This window comes from Podarcis muralis, chromosome 6 (assembly GCF_964188315.1).
Source record: "Podarcis muralis chromosome 6, rPodMur119.hap1.1, whole genome shotgun sequence".
In the NCBI taxonomy this organism is placed as follows: domain Eukaryota; kingdom Metazoa; phylum Chordata; class Lepidosauria; order Squamata; family Lacertidae; genus Podarcis; species Podarcis muralis.
This window is the reverse complement of record NC_135660.1, coordinates 76,614,023-76,638,358: the sequence shown is the minus strand read 5'-3', so window position 1 is coordinate 76,638,358 and position 24,336 is coordinate 76,614,023. Positions and strand designations below refer to the sequence as shown.

Genomic DNA, 24,336 nt, shown 5'->3' with positions numbered 1-24,336 from the left:
CAACACTGCAAAACAATGCACACAAGCAATTAAAAAAACAAATCGCTAAAGCACAGCATCAGCAATTGAAAAAGAACACTGTGGCCATTAAAAAAAATCAACAACAAAAAAGTGGCAGCTGGAGTAAAAGCAGGAAGAGCAGGAAGGAATGCCCAACAACAAGTGGAATCAGCAGCATCTGCCTTGGTAGCAAAAGCGTTTTGAAATGAGAGCATCTTCACCTGTTAGCTGAGAAGTGCTATGGAACTGGTCATGTGGCTTTCCACTGGTAAGCTGTTCCATGGTGTATGAATGATGAAGAGGAGGTAGCCACGACCGTTTCTAATTTTATTGGGGGACAGTGATATGAAGGCACATAAGGCCACCATATCACTGAAGTACAGCAAGTCTGGATATGGTTAGTGTCTGGGTGGAACAACCTGTGTGCCACTAGGGGTTCCATGACTGAAGGAGGGATGGGTGGACGACCAGGCAAAAACCTTCCCTGTGATCTCAGAGAAAGAGGACCACAAGGAACTTACGGCAGTTGTGAAGCCAAACTCCAGCTTGTTTATTTATGGAATTAATATCCTGCCGTTCCTACCCAAAGCTGAAACAAGCATCAGCCAGCCAGCATTCCTGAGCTTAAGCTGGAGATACATTTCTTTTGTTTTGCTCTGATCAGAAACTGAGTTACAGAGTTCTGCACCAGTTGAAACTTCCAAGCCAGCTTCAAGAGCCATCCACAGATATGATTTGAGCTTTCTGGAGATGATTTCTGCAGCCACAACAACGGCATCTTTTTCAGCCATTAATAATGCGGGATTTCCCCCCTAGGTAGCTGTGACTTTATCTGTGATACAGTCTCCATGTCAAAGCATCCCTGGGAAGATGGAGAAAGTTTAGGTTCAGGGTTTGTTTTGGGTTTTTTTGCATGTCTGCACTGGCCAATATCCTCCATTCCAGATAAATCTAAAAAAAATGTGTCTATAAGATCAAATACCGGGGGTTGTGTGGCTAACACATGCCACATTTATCATCTTCCCTACTTTGGTTACGGCTGCCGAATATAAGGAACTTCCTGCAGTCAAGCACCTGGATTCATTGGTTGGCCATTTGTGGTGTGCTTCATTCACTGTTTCTGTTCTCATTTCATTTCCCCCAGGCCCCTCACAGACATAACAAGATTTTTTGATTACCCTGCAAAAGCCAGCAAAGCCACCATCGAATATGGAGACCAGGAGAGGACATAAAGCAAGATGATAACCAGGGCTACTTTGGCCATTTTCCATTCATTCGTCATCCTCTGGGACAGCCTTTGAGATTCTTTTGTACCATCTGAACTGATGGTTTGAACAGCCCTGAGGAAAAGAACAAAATATGAATGAAGGAACAAAAGTGAGGTCTGCTTACGCAGAATGCCACTTGTTTATTTATTACTGGGTCAACGCCATTGATATCCAAAGGTCCACTTTCATGAATGGAAGCACATAGATGTGTTTGTGTTGTCAATTTGCCCTTTTCACAGATGCAGCTTCAGCAGTCCCTGAAAAGCCATTTGGGAGGGTTAGGGGCTCTCAACATAGGAAGCCAACTTGTGCTGACTCAAGTTATATGTGCATAAAAACTCAGTATTGTCTCTGACTGTTTTGGTGGCTCTCCAGAGTCTCAGGCTGGGCTCCTTCCCATCATCAGCTTTTTGATATTTTACCAGAGTTGAACTTTAAACCTTCCACAGGCAAAGCACATCCGCGCTGAGCCATTATGGTGCCTCCTTCTTTTGCTCTAGAGCAGAATGCAACATGATGGAGGGAGCTGCATCTGGGGCAAAATTACAAACTCCAATTATATGAGACTGCTTCTGCTTCTACACGTGGATCTGTGAGTGCAAGCATGCGGTTTTCTTTTCCCAATATAATCAGTCACAAGATTCTCATCCACAAGAAGCAGCTGGTAAATCGGGCATGAAAAATTCAAATCTTCGGCATGCGCTGCCAAAACCTTCATTATCTTGCCAGGCTCATCCATCAATACAAGCTCAAAACTGTTTCAGAGATGTTGATTTGTTATTGTTACCAATAAAGGGACCCTAAGAATTACAGCTCTGAGACAATGAGGGTGCCAGAGATCTCTAATATTGGCACCTTCAAAAAAACTGCATTTCACAACTTCAACAGGGCAAGAGATTTTCAGTGAGGTTTAAGCCTGCAGTGTAGAACTGCCCATTGTGTATACCCCTCAGACTGAGAGTGCAGTGTGCATGCAATGCCATTTTCCATCTGATCATGCTGCAAAGGTGTCAAACTTCTACCCTCCCTTCTTCCTGTATCATTCTTTTCTCTTTTTTCACTTAACACCCCTTTCCCCCATCTTCTGCTTTATGCAACAAAAATGCAGGTGTCATTTCTTATTAGGTGGGATAGCACAGTTGGTAGAGCAGGAAACTCTTAATCTCAGGGTTGTGGGTTCAAACCCCATGCTGGATTCCTGCATTGCGGGGGTTTGGACTAGATGACCCTCAGGGTCCCTTCCAATTCTACAATTCTATAGAATAACAATCATAGAGTTAGAAGGGATGAGCATCATCTCGTCCAACCCCCTGCAATGCAGGAATATTCAGCTGCCCCATACAGAGATCGAACCTGCAACCTTGGCTATATCAGCACCACATTCTAACCAACTGAGCTAACCAGGTTCTTGATGATTCTGATTCCTGTAGATGACCACACATGTTCCTCATTCCTTCCTGTGCCTATCAGACCTGGGGAAGGATTCTCCAAGACAACTCTCAACAGCAGCCGAAGCAGAACAAATTGTGCAAACTATGAAAATAGAGGCAAACTGGACTAATAATGATGCTTTAGAGTAGACCCACTGTAATCGATAGGACTTCTCAACCAGTGTGCTCTAAGCACCAAGGGAGTCTGGATCTAACCCACCATTAAGTGCTTTCAAAAGAATACATTAAATAAAGCAAAATCTAATAAAAAAGATGGGAAAGGGGGACAGACACAAACGAAGGGAAATAACCATTGGCAGAATTAATACAGGTTGCAGAATTTTGCTTTCCACGTTCGTTTTAAAGCAAAGAGTACAAACAGCTCTGAATTAGATTTACCTTCCATCCAATACATCATGTCAGTTCTTAATTGCAACCCTGGTTCTCATTCATCTTTGTAAATTAGACTCAAGTAAAATCTGATTCGTCTCTGTCTGTTCCAATCCTCGGATAATTCATGGAGCGATTCTCCAAATCAGACACCCTAATATCTCTCTGAAATCTGATCCAAGTGCCTATCAAAATGATGTGGGAAATTGGTGCAGAATCTACAGCCGTTTTTGCTGGACTTCATGTTCCTGTTTTGTTTCCTACTGGCTGGAGGTCACAACTTTGGGGGGAAGGGGGTGGGGGACAAAGTAACCTTCCACTAACGCAAACAATGGGAAGCACATGCGTGACTCACCTGTTTGTATTCCGGATGGCTCTGAAAATGAAGAAATAGCTGTATATGATGGCAATTAGGGGAATGAAGAACACAAAGCAAAAGAGGAGCATTGTGTAGGCACGGACCGATGGGGTGAAGGTAATATAATCCCAGGAGCAAGATGTCAGCAGGCCTTCTGGAACATAAGCACCTTAGTGGAAAGAAAAGACAGGAAAAAAATAAGCTTTCCCTCCAAATGTTATTGGAACTTAAATTTAAAATGTAATCAGAAATTTAATTTCAAGCTTACTAAAGCTGTGCAATACAGTGGTACCTCGGGTTAAGTACTTAATTTGTTCCGGAGGTCCGTACTTAACCTGAAACTGTTCTTAACCTGAAGCACCACTTTAGCTAATGGGGCCTCCTGCTGCTGCCACGCTGCCGGAGCATGATTTCTGTTCTTATCCTGAAGCAAAGTTCTTAACCTGAAGCACTATTTCTGGGTTAGCGGACGCTGTAACCTGAAGCGTATGTAACCTGAAGCGTATGTAACCCGAGGTACCACTGTAATGCTGTAAACCACATTTCAGAGGATAGCCTTTTGCTTGCTTGCTTTAGAAAGTCTGTAGTTAACTCATAGGATTCATTGCCGCATAATCTTGAGACAATTTAACAACTAGCAAATTTATATTCTGGACTACATTTTTGTGGACTACATCGCACCTTATCAGATCCATGAACTGTTTTCCTGTGCTGCAGATCAGCAATAGCTAATACTGAGCTGGGTGGACCAAGACTAGATGTCACTGTATAAGACAGTTTCCTTAGGAAGGGAATAGTGAAAATCGCCAGTATGCTGCACATGTGCAAGTGAGTTGTTCTTGCACAAGAGACTTCCACTTATGGAAGAGCACCTTAGGATGCAAGCTATTGCACTGAGGTGATTAATATCCTGAAACTGAATAAAGACAAATAATACTGGTCCATTATGAATTTGTGTTACAGTGTGAACAAGTTCAGTGCAGCTCAGATCTGACATTGTCCTCTCCTTGCTTCAGCTCCTAGAAGACTCCTGGTGTCCCATTACAGAGATGGTTTTTAATTTATCAACCTTGCTCTGGTCACAAGCTAGATTGTGCAGACTGACACCTCGCTATTCCCTGCTGCTAATGGGAGAAGGTTTATTTGATAGGCTTTGATGAACAACTAACACATCTCCTTTTGTTGGCTAAAAAGAACCATACCTCTCGTGACAAAGCACAAGATGAAACAGATTATTAAAGCTCTCAATAAAACCACCAGCAGAATATAAATTAATTTGGTACATATAATTAAGTTTGCGGTTAAATAAACATTGTTTTTAAAGAAACACAAAAGAAATAGGAACTATTCTCCTGATGGATGTTGTGTAGGAATGCAATTAACTGCGGACATTAAACTGCTGTAGCCTGGGCGATTCCCAGCATTCCCAGCAATAACTTCTATCATTTCTGCTTTGGGAAATGTCACACCAGATGTTGAGCCCAGCTTTCCCTATTGGTCCCGTGAGAGTGCATATTTTGGATACAATGAAAATCTAATTATAAGCCAGTGATTCTAATACTCTGTAAGTGATTATTCTGTCTCATCAAATTGTGCCTCTTTTTGAAGTGCGCTTTCTCATATTGCCATCTAAAGCTATTCGTGAAACAAAAGAGTCTCTTGTCAAAGCAACTGAAATTTGCTTTTGGTGCATCTTGCATGGACAACGCATATTGAGTTGGTTTTTATGAGGCCTCAGCCCTGGTCAGCTTGTTAGCCACACAGAGACCTTTGCCACAGGTGACATGACAGGAAGGGCAGGAGATTTGCAGGTCCTCATTGGCCAACGAATCAATCTCCACCATTTGGCACTCCAAGAAGACTGCAGTTGCTGCAGCAAGGTATTCCATAGCCCTCCTCCCCATGCAAGAATGCTCGCTCTGAGCTGAGATGTCCTCAGAGTCTGCCTGCACCACTCCTGTTTTCCCAGAGCAGAGATAACAGTAGTAAACAAGTAAACTAGTAAACTCTTAAGCTTATTATGATTATGATTATTTATAGTAACAGCCCACCCATCACCAAACAGTCCCGAGGCAGGATACAAAAACATTAAAATTCAAATGAGTACAATGTACAATTAAAATCATAAAATAAAACCCACAAACACAACCAATATCAGAACGACAAAGCAGCAACACAGAAATGCAATGCACAGCAATGTAGGACGGGAGAAGATGTCCACTCAGTCAAAGACCTGGGCAAAAAGGCACATCTGTCAATAAATATGTGCTGATAGTGCAAGGCACACCTGATCCTAGCTATTTTCCATGTGCTCCCTCCCAGCTGTGGACCTTATTCCAAAATGCTACGTAAATTAGGATATGGTATGGAAATTCTGTTTCACAACTAGATGGACTGGAGGGAATTAGCAGGCCAACTCTTCAATTGGGTTAGGAAACAAGCTCTGATTGCCCTGTAAAACCTATTACAATGTTACCCTCATATTATTTCTACTCCGTATGATTTGCTATGTGCTTTATTGCTTCATGTTGCTATGTTTTGATTAAAAGCTCAGAACATCATTCTCTTTCGCATGAAGATAGTAATATGCTTTGAATGGCACATTGCACATCAGCAAACCAACAGAGCTGTTTCAATTACAATTCTGAGTTTCTTATTTCTATCTATGCTCTACTCCCTGTCTCACTGGATTGCTAATGAACAATTTGAACTTTGAATTAACAGTAGTGCATTGGTGGGGTAAACCCTAACACTGATTGGATCTCCAAATTAACTCCTGGGGGGGGAGGCAATGAATATTCAATTTTACTGCCCCCTCCCATAAACTTGCACCTAGCACCCCATCTCCTTGACACACTGTGAAAACTTAACCTTAGAGCACAGCAAAGAAGTAAAATGTTGGGAACTGGATCAAACACACACACTATTCCATGTCATCAAGGCTTTCAGTATGGCCCCATTGTGAGCAATCAATCTATATGAAAATCAGGAAAATATCCTGTATTTATTCATGCCTATTATTTATGCTGTTCAGCTCAGCTTGAATGCAGAAGGTTATGCAAATGTTATGCAAGATGCCCCCCCCCCCATTATTTTTCATCCCTGATTTTATCTCCTCTTTTCTCTGTAATTCGCTAATGAGTTTCCCAGCACAGGCATCACTGCAATGTAATTGAACAGACCGTAAGCACTACAAAGCTTTCCCCCTTGGTTGTATGTCTTAGAGATTTGTTCGCTACGAACCCGGCTCCCTTACAGAGAATTTCTTCCTGTTAAATATGTAAATCCTCTTTCATCTGTCACAAGCTCTAAAAGGCCCGTTCTATAAATTCCTGCTTTTCCTCTCAGTATCAAGTAATCAGATTTTTAAAAATTCTGTCTCACTTACTCCATCCGAAGAAGGGAGGAAGGCTCCATGCTAAGGAATACAGCCAGACTCCTAACAGGATTAGCAAAGCTTTCTTCTTAGACATTACTCCAATGGAAGCCAAGGGTCGCGTAATCACAAAGTACCTGTCCAGGGCTATCACTGTTAGAGTGATCATGGAAGCGATGCCGAAAAGCGCTCCACAGAAAGCGTACAGCTCGCAACCTTTCCAGAAAGAGCACAGCAGAGTTAGCAGGCAAATCAAAACGCACACTTCTTTTACTTGATTTAATCATTGACACTAGGTGAGGGTAGGAAGGGACTTATTCGCCATTTCGATTTCTCTCTGTTTTCTGTTTCTCTCGCTTTAAATTCACTTATCCACATTTCCACACCGTTTCATGGTGATGATGATTGTTTTAAGTTCTCATGAAGCATTTGAGATTATTTTCACCTAATATGCACATGTTGGGAAGCAATTTTCACTAATGTAGAGAATTTCTGCAAAGCAATTTCCCCCAATATAATGGGTGGAATATAAGAAATATTTAATGGAAGCCACTCAGAGTGGCTGGGGCAATATTAGTCATCCTCCTCCTCTTCCTCATCAGGTTACAACAGCAAAGGGAACATCACCTTCAAGTCCCAAGAATGGCTTTTCTTGACCAAAGAGGCAGGGTGTGCGAAAAATTGGGAAACCATCAACAAACTATTATAAATTCCTTGTTAAGTCTTCAATGGCAGTTGATTAAAAACAACAGCAGCAGTCCCACTGGCAATCTGATAAACTTCTAAGCCAGCCTGTTCAGTCTAAATGATTTGGGGGACAATCTGTTTCTCACATACCCTTTTCACCAAATACCCATCGTTTGTTGAGACTGCTGGTGAAGAAAACTGGACACTGGGTGACGGCCATTAGGAAATCACTAACAGCCAGGTTGATAATGAACATGTTGGCGGGAGTCCGAAGGCCTCTGCTCCTGTGAGGGAAGAGAGGAGAATGCAAGTAACTCTTAAGAGGGTGTCAGGGCTACGGCCTCATCTGCACCTTACATTGAATGTAGTGTCACACCACATGACTTCCTCATAGAATCCTTGGGACTGTTGTTTGTTAAGAGGCCTCATTCCCCTCACAGAGCTCCACCTCAGAGTGGTTTAACCATAAATCCTCTTCCCAGGGAGCTCTGGGAATTGTAGCTCAGGGTTAACGACTCTCTTCACCCGTAAGAAATGACATTTCCCATAATTCTTTGGAGGAAGCCATGACTATTTAAAGTGGTATGACACTGCTTTAAATGTACAACACAGACTAAGATGTTCAAAACAAGCAGCAAGACCAAAAAAAAAAAAAAAAAGGTAAGCAACTTACGTTACCAGTGTGGGCAGATTCATATTTACACACACACACCCCACAAATTGAATTTGAGCCCCATCTTTACTGCAGGGGTAGCCAACTTTTGTGTTCTGGGGTGCTTCTGTATTCTGAAGATATTGGTCCAAAGGTCTGAGGTAGATTTTACCAAGGCAACTGAGATGATCACGAGTGAGGGCTTCCCAAGACACAGGCTTTCATCTATCAGTACAGCCTTCCCAGTTATAGAGAAATGCACTCAGGCAGAGCATTGCCTACAAATAGGTATATTTGCATGGTATGTGCAAAGGAAGCTCATTTGTAGAGCATCTGCTTTCCATGGAAGAGGTTGCAGGTTCAATTCCCTGTTCATCCTCTCCATGTAGGGCTGGGAATGTCCCATGGCTGAAGCCTTGGAGAACCACTCCCAGCCAGTATAGATAATATTGAGCTACAAGTGAAAGGGTGGTGCTGTAAAATTTGGTAGGGCCACCAGTTGGTAGTGGCCAACTATTCACAACAGAGTGGCACACATGGACAGGCTTTCACCACTAGCCCAGTGACACAAATAGAATGCCTGCCTCTCTGAATGCTCTGTCCTACATTTCTCCGCTGCTGGTGATTAATGGGAAATTAAAACAGATGTACTATGGATTTTCTGCATCTGGGTCATATTGTATAGGGAGGCCATTTTCCACTGCTGGCCAGATTAGCAGCAGTTTCCAAATGCAGGGATTAGATTCAATGGTTTTGTGTGTGTTTTAATCACCAGCAACATTAATAACTGCAGAAGGTCTCATCTTTTACTTTATTCTGCTGGCAACCTACACTATTTGAGGAAAAAACAAGGAGGAAATGTCATGGCCCCAGACCCTGAGTCTTCAATTGCTGAACAGTCATAGCACCAAGGTGGAAATGGATGCACACCTAGCTCATCCTGGGTAGACCTGGTGTTTCACCAGATTCCACACCTCACCCCCCAAACATCAAGGATGTACCTTCATCTATGGACTCCAAGGAATGCTCTAATGATTCCTTCACGGATCAAGGTAGTATCCATGGACCAAATCTCTGAAACCCCAAACCTCACAGTCTGAAAGGAGCACCAAAGGATGCTTGTCCTTTAACTACCCATAAGCCTTCAGTGGACCCTTGAGAACAGACCACAATGCTCTAGCACAGGGGTCCCCAACCTGCAGCCCATGGGCCAGAAGCAGCCCATGGAGGCTGTTTAACCACCCCACAAGCCACCCCCTGAACCGAGCTGTCTGCTCGGCGAGTCCCTGCACGCTGTGCTAAACCAGCAGAGCGCAGCGCAGGGACTCTCTTCCATGGCTCCAGAAATCGCGTCTGTGCATGTCCACTGTGCCGAAAGTTGCTTCTGCGCAGGCGCGATTTCCAGCACCGCACTGTGCTGGTCTGGCCCATGGAGGATCTCCACATAAGTGATCTGGCCCATGCCCAGTAAGCCTTGCCGACCCCTGTGTCTAGCAGTTGCACCAAGCTTGTGTTTCTGTAAGAGTGCTGGCCATGGTCCTGAAACTCTTGCTCTTGAACTCTGACCCAGCACCCTTGGCACCCATAGAAATGTAGTGTTGGAAGGTACCTCAAAGGTCATCCAGTTCAAACCCCTGCAATGCAGGAAGCTCAGCTAAAGCATCCATAACAGATGGCCATCCAACCTCTGCTTTAAATCTCCCAGGAAGGAGAGTCCACCACCTTCTAAGGGAGTCTGTTCCACTGTCAAACAGCTCTTCCTGTCAGAAAGTTCTTCCTGACATTTAGTCGGAATCTCCTTTCTTGTTACTTGAAGCCATTGGTTCATGAGAAAACCTCTGGATCAGAAGAAAACAGCCTTGCTCCATCTTCCATGTGACAACCATTTAGATATTTGAAGGTGACTATCATATCTCCTCTCCATCTTCTCTTTTCTAAGTTAAACACACACAGTTCCTTAACCATTCCTCATAAGCTTGGTTTCCACACCCTTGATCATCTTGGTCACCCTCCTTTGCACACGTTCCAGTTTGTCAATATCCTTTTTAAATGGTGGTGCCCAGAACGAGACACAATATTCCAGGTTTGGTCTGACCAAAGCAGAATAGAGTGGTACTATTACTTTCCTTGATTGGGACACTATACTTCTGTCTACGCAGCTTAGAATGGCACAAGTTGTTTTTTGGGGGTTTTTTTTTGCCGCTGCATCACACTGTTGACTCATGTTAAGCTTGTGGTCTACTAAGAACTCCAGATTCTCCCATCTTATATTTGTGCAGCTGGTTCTTTCTGTTTAAGTGTAGAAAATGACATTTGTTCCTATTGAAATTCATTTTGTTAGTTTGGGCCCGGTTTTCCAATCCGTTAGGGTCATCTTGAATCTTGTGGCATTGAGTCTTCTGCAGCATTAGCTACCCCTCCCAGTTTGGTGAAATCTGCAAATCTGATGAACATCCCTTCAATTCCTTCATCCAAGCCATTAATAAAGGTGTTGAACAACAACGAGCCCAGGACAGAACCCTCTGGCACCCCACTTGTCCCTTTTTCCCAGGATGGCCATGATCGATTAATTAGCACTCTTTGGGTATGGTCAGTCAACCAGCTACAAATCCACCTAACAGATACCTTGTCCAGTCCACATTTGACCCACTTGATATTGGGCAGCATGCGACTGAAGAGCCCCAGTAGCAATAAATATCAAGTTGTAGCAAGCTCAATCCCATTACTAGAATGAGACCATGCCACAGTTGCTTTTTCCTGGCTTACTCTCATGAGATCTTGACACTACACATCCATTGCTTAATATTCTCTACAGCCTCTGGCCTAGTTCCCATTGAGTTGGTTTACCTTAACCTGAGCTGAAACCCTTAAGAATATAGTTGACAACTGAGTCCAGCCATACAAACATGTTTCCTGCACGAAGAAAGCTATCATGACAGGAAAAGGGCAGCGTTTTGACATTACTCCTTGAAATCAAGTTTTCCAAACAGAGGGGATTTTTTTTTTTCATATTGAGGATCACACAACTACACAAGCCCCTCAACCCGCATTCTGCAATACTGCCCAGATATAGGTTAATACTTCATCGAAAAAGTAGGCCTCTGCCATTTCCTTTAAAAGCACAATTAAGAAAGGAAGCCTGTATAATAAATGTATGTGTACACACACACACACACACACACACACACAGAGCACTAGGGAAACACAAATCAAGATGCCTTGAAAATAGTGGAACATTCTGTAGGCATCAACAGAGAACCGATTTTCTGTCACGGGCACCTCGTTTCAATACCGTTAAGTTTGTCTTGGAATGGAAACATTGATTCCTCAGGCTCTTTTCCTAACTGTTTTCCTTCAAACAAATGCACACTGTTTATACAGTTCGCCGTTTCAAGAGCTTCCTGAGAACTCACCAAGCAGAACAGTTTAAGGACCAAAATGCAATAAGAGAAAAGTGGCCAGTGGAGATTCAAAATTACTGAACTAGATGGACCAACAATCTACTAGGATTGTTTCCTAGATACATTCCAACGTCCTCTGGTGCTGCTAGCATGGAAACCTATCCCGGGGAATACTGCGCAGCAGAAAGTAACTAGGTTGAATACCTGCAGAAAGCAAAGATGACCAGGAGGTTACCAAGAGTTCCTGTGATCCCCACTGCGAGAATGACAGCCCCGATGGTATAGTGAGTGTGGGCTGGGACGTTCACTGTCGGGAAAGGGTGTGGGGGCTTCAGCATCGTCAGCTCCTAGAGGGGAAACAGAATGGCAGAAATTCACAAAGGCAAAGGCTTATATCGCCTAATAGACTTTTATAAAAATAACAAACCCCTGTCAACACAAGAAATACAAGACAAACTAGAAGACACCCAAATGCCCTGGTTAACACAACACCAACTACATGCCCTCTTAAACAACCCAACAGTAAAATCAGCAGCAACTAGGCCCCTGACAACCTTCGAAAACCTCCTCCTAACAACAAAGGGAAACGGTAAAGGGACGGTATCCGCAATATACAAAATACTACTCCAAAATCCCGCAAATCCGCTAGACGCAATCAAAAAACAATGGGAGAATGACATAGGCTATGAGATTAACCCCACTCAATGGACCAGAATGTGGTCTAAACCCCCCTTTAAATCCATATCAACGAAAAGAAAAGAACTCACACTGAAACTCACCTACAGGTGGTACCTAACACCAAGGAAACTAGCGCTAATACACCCAGGAACCTCACCAGAATGCTGGAGAGGGTGCACCTCCACAGGCACATACCTCCACATGTGGTGGGAGTGTCCCAAAATCCAACTATTCTGGACGACAGCCATACAAGAAATATGTACAATAACTAAGCAAGTAATAGACATCACCCCAGAACTGGCCCTACTAAACATCTTCCAAGACAACAATGCCCATTTACACCACAAATAATTCATAACCCACCTGCTCTCAGCAGCCAGAAATACCATAACCAGACACTGGAGAGACCTGTCAGGAGTAAGCATGGACCAATGGTACCAAATAGTATGGGAAACAGCCCTACTAGAAAAATTAACTAATAAATTGAAACTGACACGGGGACAAACAGAAGAAGACACCTTCACCCCGGTATGGCTCCCCTTTATCACACATACAGCCCAACAGGACAATGACAATAATCCACCAACAGCATACAAATCAATATGGCTAACCTGATCCAAAGCACCCACCCACCTCACTCACACACAAAAACAAAGATCACCACAGCCAATCACAAGCAAACAATCACACCCTAGGCCAACCCCAACCTCTCTCACCACCAAAGGAACACAAGTGAACAACACAAACAACGCTGACACCAAACTCTACACACATTAAACATAATAGAAACACCGCCACCCGACCCCACCCCCATCCATCTTCCCTCTCTCCACCCCCCTTTTCTTCTCTCTTTCTTTTTTCTTCTCCCCCTAATGCCTCAACAAATGAAATGGATTTGTAAAAATGTTACATGGGGGAAAAAATGAGGCACTACACTTCTGTAAAACAAGAAAATCCTTAATAAAAGATTAAAAAAAAAAAGAAATTCACAAAGGCCCCATTGTCTTTCACCCACCAGAAGGGCAGGTATTCCGATGCCTCCTGGCAAGAAAGAGGAAAGTCAAAATCTGGGTGGAACTAATATTTCAGAGAAATTAATTCTTTTCCAACCAGAATGCAAACACTGTAACTATGGATGACGGAGCTGCTTTGGTTTGCATTCACTAAGCTTTAAAGCATGGGAGTTTGTGCAGAAGTAAAGCTAAAAGGATCTCCTTGCCACCGAAAGAGAAAAGAATACACATGGATCTGTTTTATGTATTAGCTACACCATAAACTTATATCAGCTTTCCACCCCCATCATTCAGCCCGGACACTGAGATCCAGCGCCGAGGGCCTTCTGGCGGTTCCCTCATTGCGAGAAGTGAGGCTACAGGGAACCAGACAGAGGGCCTTCTCGGTAGTGGCGCCCGCCCTGTGGAACGCCCTCCCATTAGATGTCAAAGAGATAAATAATTACCTGATATTCAGAAGACATCTTAAGGCAGCCTTGTTCAGGGAAGTTTTTAATATGTAACGCTGTACTGTTTTTAACACTGATTGGGAGCCGCCCAGAGTGGCTGGGGAAACTCAGCCAGATGGGCGGGGTATAAATAATAAATTATTATTATTATTATTATTATTATGTCTCCCCTGCCCCAGAGAACTCTGGAAATTGTAATTTTGTGAGAACTCACTGTTAGGGATCTCTAGGCCACCCTCCTTGTTGCAAAACAATTCCCAGGATTCTCTAGGGAGAAGGAAGGACACACATTTTAGCATCTGGTGTAAATAAGGCTCCAAGGAAGGTAGTAATCAACATCCATTGAGCTCCATGCCTGTGCTTACTCAGTGATGATAATGATGATATAAAAATAATCATACCCAGGTACAGTGGTACCTCAAGTTACATATGCTTCAGATTACATACTCTGCTAACCCAGAAATAGTGCTTCAGGTTAAGAACTTTGCTTCAGGTTGAGAACAGAAATCGTGCTCCAGTGGCACGGCAGAAGCAGGGGGCCCCATTAGCTAAAGTGGTGCTTCAGGTTAAGAACAGTTTCAGATTAAGTACGGACCTCTGGAACGAATTAAGTACTTAACCCGAGGTACCACTGTAATTCAAATACTGTGCCAAGAAAAGCTGTCACCTGTATGTATTCAAATTAAATGGATTTGAATGATTTCACTACTCCCTGTGAAGGGGACAGAAAATAAGCTGTACATGGGATGGGATCCCTGATCCACCCACTGGAAATCTTAATATTCAGCTATACTCAGCCTATTCCCCCACAAAAAGCCCCCTGCTTTTTGTAACTTGCAGCTTGACGCCCTGGGCTCCTTTGAGAGGAAGAGCACGACATCCATTCAATGAATGAATGAATGGAGAGTCCTGGAGAACTCAAAAGCTTGCTTGCTATTATGTGACATTTTGGCTGGTCCTAATCAAGGTTTTGCCTAACTGTGGATTTTGGGAATACAGTGGTACCTCGGTATTGGAACGTAATCCATTCCGAAAGACCATTCAAATTCTGAAACGTTCAAAAACCGAAAACTCAATAGCCGACAGCTGGGCCTCAAGATCTTGTACTCAGCAGAAGCTGTGTTTCATGTTCGACTTCCGAGGTGTGTTTGAAAACTGAAGCATTTACTTCTGGGTTTACGGCATTCGAAAAACGAAATGTTCGTCAACAGAGACGTTCAAAAACCAAGGTACCACTGTATTATTTTAGTTCTATGCATCCTCCTATGCATCCTCTATGCTCCTCTATGCATCCACCTCCTGCTTTTCGTAACTTCTAGTTTGACGAAGAGCACAAGAAAACTTGACAGCTTACTCACTTCTCTATCTTGTGACACTTTGGTCGGTCAAAACAAAGGCATTGCCTTACTGTGGATGTTGGAGTTGGTGTTGTTCTCCCCTTACAGGCCAATGTTGCGTGTGTGTGTGTGTGTGTGTGTGTGTGTGTGTGTGTGTGAGAGAGAGAGAGAGAGAGAGAGAGAGAGAGAACTTCAAAAACACCACCATTCATTTATGTTTAATGCCACACTCTTCAGAAGAACACCATCAATTGCAGAAATGCATCAAGCCCAAAGTGTTCCATCAAGCCATTGAAGAATGAGGTGCAAAAAGAATCTTGCATCTAAGGCTTCAGGCCACTTGGTGCCACTATACTTTCATTGTATTGCTAGGACATGAAGGCAGCATTCAAGCAACAGCACCTTCAGTATAAGAACCCAAACCCCGCTTCATGCTGCTACTGAAAACAACTGGGGATAGATGTTTTCCTCTTTAGGAACATCGACACAATTCAAATTGCTAGTGACAACAATGAGGGAAAATGCAAAGAATGTTCTTTTTTTTAATAAGCCTTTCTCATGCAGGTCCCTTTTGAATGAACAGGGGTCCTTCCTCACCTGCAGAGGGACAGAAAGCAGTTTGCTGAAGTTGCTGGAAGGCAGGCACGATGGCAACCTATCAGGATCCCTATCCTGGGAGTCCAAGAAGCTATGGCTTAGAATGTAAGCCTTTAGATGACGAAGAAGAAAAAAGAATGTGGTGGGGTTGGGGGTCTTGGATATGGCAGGTATTTATAAAATTTATGCATGGAGTAACGGAGGAGTCCCCTCCCCTACATATCTCATGGCATGAGAACCTTTTGATGCAACTGGCTGGCAACAGCATCAGGGCAGTCCAAAGGAAGGACTTCTTTGCATAATGCACTTTTGACTTATTGGATTCCCTCCTCAAGATGGGGTGATAACAGTCAGTTTTTTATTTTTATTTTTATTTTATTTTTTAATTTTAATTTTGCTTTAAACAAATACAGATAAATATAAACAACCGAATTTACAAAATAAAAATCCTTGATAATAATAATGGAAAAGGCTAAAAAACTCCAAAAAACATCAAAGTACATGGCATAGAACATAAGCCATTATGGGAAAGAAAAAGGAAAGAGTAAAGAAGGAGAAGGAAGGGGGGAAAGGGGGGGGGGGATGAGCCAAAACACAAGAAGGCTCGTCTATTGTACGCTTCCATCCAGGCCACAACAGATCATTATTCTTATCAATTCTCTCTATCTGCATTCCGTAGAATCCCTCATCTTGGTATCAGGGAACATTTCCCTATGCACTTTTGACTTGTTGGATTCACTCCTCAAGATGGGGTGATAACAGTCCTTTGCTTAGATGGGTAGATTACACAAATTCACAGATGTCAGGCCAACAAATAGCTAAATGGAACATCCATAGTCAGAGGCAGTATACCTCAGAATGTCAGAAGGTGGGGAGAGAAACAGCACCAGTGGGCTGCTGGTTTTGTACTCTGCTTGTGAGCATCCCAAAGACATAGAATTGAATGTGACTGGAAGCCGAACGCCCAAATACTCCACCCCATTATTATCTACTGCTCTTGATGGTAGGACTTGAGGCAACGGCTTCCAAGTTAAAAGAAAGGAGATTCTGACTAAACATTTCGAAGAACTTTCTGACAGTAAGAGCTGTTCAGCAGTGGAACAGACTCCCACAAGAGGTGGTGGACTCTCCCTCCCTGGAGGTTTTTAAGCAGAGGTTGGATGGCCATCTGTCCTGGATGCTTTAGCTGAGATTCCTACATTTCAGGGGGTTGGACTAGATGACCCGTGGGTCCCTTCCAACTCTAAAATTCTATTATTCTATGATCTGGGAGCTTATTCATCAAAATGGGGGGGGGGGCAAAAACTCTTCAAATACACCTTTAAATAATTTTAAAGTACAACAACACAGAGTTTTAACAATCTAGTAAAGCTTATCAGTGTACCTTGGCACACTGGGGATGTATTTCCAAAACCTGATGTCATTTTCATAAGTGATGGTTTAAATCAGGTTTTTTTCTCCCCCATCTCCCCCATTTGAAATTCCGTTGTAAAACCTACACAGGCTTGCAATATACTTTGGGCTGCTCTACATTAGCATCCAGAATTGACGCAGTAAATACTAAAAGGCAGAATTGCATATGACAACACTCTCAGATGTTAAAGCTCTTTGCTGAACAAGTGAACTGCGCGTTTTAAAGCAGCTTAAATCACATGAGCAAGAAAATCTTTGCTTATCTCTTCTGGGCATATATTCCCCCATTTCATTTTTTTAATGCACACAAAATGAAATGTCAAATCCATCCAGTGGCCAGAAGGGAAATGGTGGCAAAATATCCTGACCCTACTGTGTTTGCATCACTGAACGTTCTCCAGTTTCCCAATATCGACATATAATCCCCTGAAAATATTATGGAGCAAGCCAAGTTACTTTTCACGGGCAACCATCCTGTTGTTAGAGATTTGCTGACTTCTAAAAATAATATACCAATTGCAGAAAACCAATTAAACCTAACAACATGCAAAGAGGAGGCAGGGCCCAGGATTGTCTCTCCATTTTTCTATGAAAACAAATAAAGATCCTGTCTTGCCCAGCAGTCCTATAGAAAGGAAAGAAGCAGACTTGCTCCAATGTTTATACACATGCAAAACAAATCCATGAGGAAAGAGCAAGACTGACTCCAAGTCTGAAGGGGCCTTTGGCAAAATGCTCCTCCACAGTGGCGTAGCGTGGGTTGTCAGCACCCGGGGCAAGGCAAGTAATTTGCGCCCCCTAACCCGTGGATTTGCGCCCCCTAACCCATGGATTTGCCCTAACCCCAGATGTTGCGCCCGGTGCGGCCGGCCCCCCCTGCACCCCCCACACTACGCCACTGCTCCTCCAATTTCTGGCCTGCATGGCTAAAGGTAAGGACTGAAGGCATTCACCATTCAGAAACATATGTTCAGAACCACTTTGACCACATCTGTTCTATGGCAGCCTTCTTCAACATTGGGAACCTTGGGCTCCATTAGGGCATGTTGAATTTTTCAACTTTCAGATTCCAAAAACGAGGGATGCTAAAAAGTGTTGCAATGGTGGTAACAGTATTTGTGTGTGTGTATATGTGTGTGCTTTATGTTCAGGATGGTGAATTAGAGTTTTCTTTTTCTTTAACAAAAGCTAAGCTGCTGCTCCAAAGGGACATGGGTGGTGCTGTGGTCTAAACCCCAGAGCCTAGGACTTGCCGATCAGAAGGTCGGCGGTTCGAATCCCAAGGACGGGGTGAGCTCCCGTTGCTCTTAACCAAGTCCAAGGCTGCAATCCTGCACCCACATACCTGGGAACAAGTCTCATTGAACCCAGTGGGGATTACTTGCCAAGGAGCCACGTGTAAGGGTTGCACTGTAAGAGTTTTTAAAGGTTGATTCATCCACACACTTCCACCACTTGGTGAGTTATTACTTAAGTACTCTTAGCCAAGAGGGTAAATAGTCTCACTTTAAAAGAGAATTGGGTTTTGAGTTACCTGTGGGTATAATATGGCCTTTCGGTCTGTGGGGTTTAACCTGCAGCAGGTGATTCACACATGCAAGTTATTTACATCTGTACTTTTGGCTGGAGTCAGTTCACCCTTTCAAATGTCAGGTGTGGAGAAATACATCTCTATCTATCTATCTGTCTATATCTATCTATCTATCTATCTATCTATCTATCTATCTATCTATCTATCTATCTATCTATCATCTATATCTATCTATCTATCATCTATCTATATCTATCTATCTATCTATCTATCTATCTATCATCTATCTATCTATCTATCGTCTATCTACCTATCAAAACACACACACACACACACACACACTTTCAAAAAAATTATGAGTTGCAGAGCTGTGGGAGGTTTCCACAAAGGGTGTCCCATAGCAAGTCCTGTAGCATCTGTGTCTTCTCCCCATATTGAGTCTATACATCGCATTAAGCAACACATATAAAGGTAAAGGTACCCCTGCCCGTACAGGCCAGTCTTGACAGACTCTGGGGTTGTGCGCCCATCTCACTTAAGAGGCCGGGGGCCAGCGCTGTCCGAAGACACTTCCGGGTCACGTGGCCAGCGTGACAAGCTGCATCTGGTGAGCCAGCGCAGCACACGGAACGCCGTTTACCTTCCCGCTGGTAAGCGGTCCCTATTTATCTACTTGCACCCAAAGGTGCTTTCGAACTGCTAGGTTGCCAGGCGCTGGGACCGAATGACGGGAGCGCACTCCGCCGCGGGGATTCGAACCGCCGACCCTTCGATCAGCAAGTCCTAGGCGCTGAGGCTTTAACCCACAGCGCCACCCGCGTCCCACAAGCAACACATATGGTCACCTTTAAATGCCACACTTTTGCATACTAAAAAGCACTGGTAGAAATGTAGAGCTAAAATAAAAGGCATACAAGTGACGTAGAAAATATACCTACAGCCGCACATTGTAATCTCAAAGGTCTGCCCTTTCCCCCATTTGCAAATGACATCCCCATTGGACTGTCAAATTTGGGCCACTTTCCACTAATCCTGTCTCTCTTTCTCTCCCCCCCCCACCAGCTGTTGCCATCTGCTATCCATTTCCATGATGAGATCCAAAAAACCCCAGAAATATATGTGTTCATATAGCACCTAACACGTTCCTTCTCTAATGAACTCTAGCCTAAGTGTGTGTAACCGCATGGTCACGTAGTTCCCATTGCAGGGAATCACAAGCAGGGAAATTGCTTTTGTGCTCATGTCCTGCCTTAAAGAATCACAGAATCATAGAGGGGACCACAAGGATCATCTAGTCCAAACCCCTGCAAGGCAATAATCTTTTGCCCAATGTGGGGCTCGAACCCATGACCTTGATATTAAGAGTCCCATGCTCTTTCAATGGAGCTGTCTATCCTCCCTTGGTTGGCCATCATGACAGCAAATTGCTGGCCTCGACGGTCTCCATGCATGTTCTCATTCTACTTGCTTTTACCTTTCCTTCTCCTCCCCTGTCTGCCACTGTCTCTTGCTCTCTCAGAAAAGACACTGTAAGCTCCTCGGACCTGCTTTTGCAGGTTGACTGGTTGCTCACATTACTCTGTAAAACACCGTGCACATCAATGCTGCTGTGTCAATACATTTCAAAATAAATCCTCATAGTCAAATCCCACTATTTTCCCAAGCTCTTGCCTGCATGCAGTTTGGAACTGTTATTTATCTCTTTTGCATAAAGAGATTTTGTTTCATCTTTTGAATGAATAAATATTACCAGCGGGACCTGCAATAAAACATTGCTTTGTAGAGCGTTCTGGTTCAGCATTCCAGCAGTGCAGGATTTGGGTGGTGCGGGGTTTTCCCTGTACAGAGCACCAAGCCAAAGGGTTGCAAAATATTATTATTAATAATAGTAATAATAATGAAACCTATATTTATATGGGTACCTACTGAGAAGAACCATAAAAAAGCAACTGCATGAAAATGAATTATTGTGAAAATAAGAAGTATTGCCATATTACCAAAGTCCGCCTGTGGTTCCAGTTACCCATCTCCTTCTCCTAAATGCTACGCTCCATTCCTGCTCCCACCCAGTGAAGGCGGTGAAGGTCCTGTGTGAGTGTCTGGAGGCGGTGGAGGATGGATGGTGGGTAATGGATTGAGGTTGAATCCTGACAAGACAGAAGTACTGTTCTTGGGGGACAGGGGGGCGGGCTGGTGTGGAGGACTCCCTGGTCCTGAATGGGGCAACTGTGGCCCTGAAGGACCAGGTGCGCAGCCTGGGAGTCATTTTGGTCTCACAGCTGTCCATGAAGGCGCAGGTCAATTCTGTGTCCAGGGCAGCTATTTACCAGCTCCATCTGGTACGCAGGCTGCGACCCTACCTGCCCGCAGACTGTCTTTCCAGAGTGGTGCATGCTCTAGTTATCTCCCACTTGGACTACTGCAACGCGCTCTGCGTGGGGCTACCTTCGAAGGTGACTCGGAAACTGCAATGAATCCAGAATGTGGCAGCTAGACTGGTGATTGGGAGTGGCCGCCGAGACCATATAACACCGGTCCTGAAAGATCTTCATTGGCTCCTAGTATGTTTCCGAGCACAATTCAAAGTGTTGGTGCTGACCTTTAAAGCCCAAGGGCCTTCTGGCGGTTCCCTTGCTGCGAGAAGTGAGGTTACAGGGAACCAGGCAGAGGGCCTTCTCGGTAGTGGCACCTGCCCTGTGGAACGCCCTCCCAGCAGATGTCAATTCAATAAGCAACTATTGTACTTTTAAAAGACAACTGAAGGTGGCCCTGTTTTTAATATTCGGTTGGAAGCTGCCCAGAGTGGCTGGTGGAAACCCAGCCAGATGGCAGGGTATAAATAATAAATAATAAATAATAAATTTATTATTATTATTATTATTATTATTATTATTATTATTATTATTATTCTCTCCCACCCCCAATTCCTAACCCACCATCAGAATTCTATTGCTACCAGCATGCTTCATCCTCATTGGGCAGTTCTGGGGTTCCCCTCCCACTTTGGGATTTCCCCCCTAAAGGTTGTTTCGACTTCTGCAAGCCTCTGGTACTTTTGCAAACAGACTCTTGTGTGTGAGTGGTGCCGGTTGACTTACATAAGGACCAGCACTACCAGAATTGAATTAGCTATTAGTATATATCATAAGATTGCATTTTTTATCTTGGGTTGTATCCAGTGCCGGAGTAGAACCATAGAAATGAATGGACATGGCTAACGTAGTTTCATTAATTTCAATAAGTCAACTCTGAATGGGACTTAGTTGGATGCAATCCCTCATATATATCCTCCATTTACAATTAACACGCACATGATTTAAACAGAAAACTAATTACGTGTTGTATATTGTTGTAATTTTTGTAACCTACCCTGGAACCTAAGGGCGTAAGACAGGTTAAGAGTAAGAGTAAGAGTAATAATATTGAATTTATCTAAGACAGTGAAAGATTTTTGTACATTTTGATGCTCATGCAAATGATCATCTTATACAACAACATAATGTCAGAGGAGAGAATTCACAGAAGATGCATGGAGAGCTCGCTGGCCTCAGAAGTCCATCTGAATTTTTCAATGTGTTCTCTCCTCTGAAGTTATGTGAACAGACCACTTGCATGAGCAAGACGGCTGCCAGAAGTAATAGACGACTTGGCCCTCAGAACACCAATTTCACTGATAGCCGTGCCAAAACCCATTCACAAAAGTTAGACCTGAAAGATTGCAAGAGGCAGTTTGAAAGATGGAAGTAAATTATGTGCGGCAAACTATGATGCATGCCCATCACTTCCAAAGTGTAGCATAACACCAATGTAGTTAGGCAAAGCTAACCATACAGTTTTAATTCAATGCATGCAATAATTTTTGCACCAAGCCTCTTTACAGCATCCCACAAAGGAGCCCACTCCCTGCTCAATTTGAAAGTAGTTTAACTATATTTGATTCTTTGTTTTGCTTGTTTCAACTTTAAGGACTATTTAAACAGTGGACAAATGTTACTAAATCCCCTGTCCAAAGTGAGAGGGTGAGAGATGGGGCATTTTACTTTTCAGAACTCCTGTGATAAATATGTGCCACTCGTTTCCTTAAACACCAGCAAAATGATCACAAGGTTACAGGTAAAAATAGAAATGGCAGAAATGATTTTTTAAAAAAGTCCTTTCCTACTTTATAAGGATTATAGAGAGTGTATTTGTAGCAAGAGCTTGGATAGAAAAGATCCACATTTGAAGCAGAGCCACCACTTCAACTTCCTATAGAAGCTCACGCTATAATAAAGCAGTGTTTCCAAGGTGCCACAAGGCAACTGCTTTTGCTGCAAGAGACCAAGCTAGCCGCTCTTTCGGAATTTCATGAAAGCATTTCCTTCCTATTGAAAGTTTCTTAAAAGGCCTTAGAGGAGGACTCACTCAACAAGTGAATAAAAGCACCACGACCATCACCCGGCTGCCGACAAATAGCAGCTCTGACTCAAGAGTCGCATTAATTGACACCCATGGGCTGCCACTCATTTCTCCAATGGAGTCAACCAATTGTTTCAGAACAGGGAAAATAGTTTTGAACCTTGCAATTCAGTAGTCCATTTCTGTTCGTGTGACCCTGACCACATTCTGAACAATGTTTCTCTTCTTCTACTACTGTAAAATGCCGTAAAATGGCAACCTGCGTTCTTCTTCCCGGTGGAGAAATCACCGGTTTTAGCACAGACAGGTCACCCACCTTCTGACTAGAGAGGTCTATTTGCAGTTCCACTGGCAATCTTTAACCAAATTCCATTCCTGCTCCCCTCAACTTTTCCTTGAAGATGCTCATTTGTGAATTGCTAACTTTACACAGATAAGGTCGCACAGTCACACACACTCTTGCCTGACTCAATAGTTCCTGCACAGTTCCATTAAAATTTGGCACTATTACCACCAGTCTAAACTTTTGCAATATAGGCTTAAATCACCCACAAGCAATTTCTCGGTCGCACTTACTGTGGGGGTTAATGGAGCCAGGTCCACCAGCTTGAAGGCATTTGCTTCCGAGTCATTCAGGAAATCTGCGACTCTACTGTGGTAGGAGTCCGTAGGCGGGTATGAGGTGTCTCTTTGCATGGACTGCGTATTCATATGGGTAAGGTCGAAACCATTTACCCAGGAAATGCCACCAAAACGAACAAAAATCCCTCTGCGTAGGACCCTTTAATCGATCGGCACAGTTTCACCCATTTTCAACTTCTCAAAAATACTTGTCTGATTTCTCTCCCCCAGTCTCTTCTGAAGCTGTACACAATCCAATGGTGATTTCTCTCTCTCTGTAAAGCCTCAGAGTCCCTCTTTCGGTCTCTAAGCTCAGCAAGAGGCAGCAGCGATGGAAGCAGCTTTCTATTTAAATATGAGAGCCTGCAGATTGTGCACATGCCCAGTTAGAACCTGATTTGTCCCATGCAAATTCAAGGCAGCAGCGTAACTATTTCATCAAACCAATGGGCATTTCAGTATAATGTCTCTTCCTATTGTCCCTTGGGCAAATTTGAGACATGGTGAAAAAAAACTCATCAGCTTAATATGATGGGAGAAATAAAAGGAGAAGACAGGTTGGTCTCATTCCAAGCTGGCCTCACTTTTTGTCCTTTTAAAACGTGTGTGTGTGTGATATTCATGCATCTACTCCTTTTGCAGCCCTGGCACATTAATTAGTCTATACCTGATATTAAGATGTACTCTGAATACAAAAGGACATGATCCAGCTAATAAGCAATTTTTACAAGTGCTTT

General features: G+C 43.4%; 1 protein-coding gene across 1 annotated transcript in view; it reads right to left on the bottom strand.

Annotated features, from left to right (window-relative positions):
• OPN4 (opsin 4) overlaps nucleotides 1–23,924 on the bottom strand; it is a 42,548-nt gene extending 18,624 nt beyond the window's left edge. Inside the window, exons 1-6 of the mRNA XM_077930581.1 lie at nucleotides 23,555–23,924; nucleotides 11,767–11,909; nucleotides 7,660–7,793; nucleotides 6,835–7,038; nucleotides 3,444–3,615; nucleotides 1,179–1,340 (exon numbers count right to left, since the gene is read on the bottom strand). Of these exons, the coding sequence (XP_077786707.1) occupies nucleotides 1,179–1,340; nucleotides 3,444–3,615; nucleotides 6,835–7,038; nucleotides 7,660–7,793; nucleotides 11,767–11,909; nucleotides 23,555–23,689 (950 nt within the window). The 5' untranslated portion in view covers nucleotides 23,690–23,924. The remainder of the gene's footprint in view (nucleotides 1–1,178; nucleotides 1,341–3,443; nucleotides 3,616–6,834; nucleotides 7,039–7,659; nucleotides 7,794–11,766; nucleotides 11,910–23,554) is intronic.
• Between the last annotated feature and the right edge of the window lie 412 nt (nucleotides 23,925–24,336).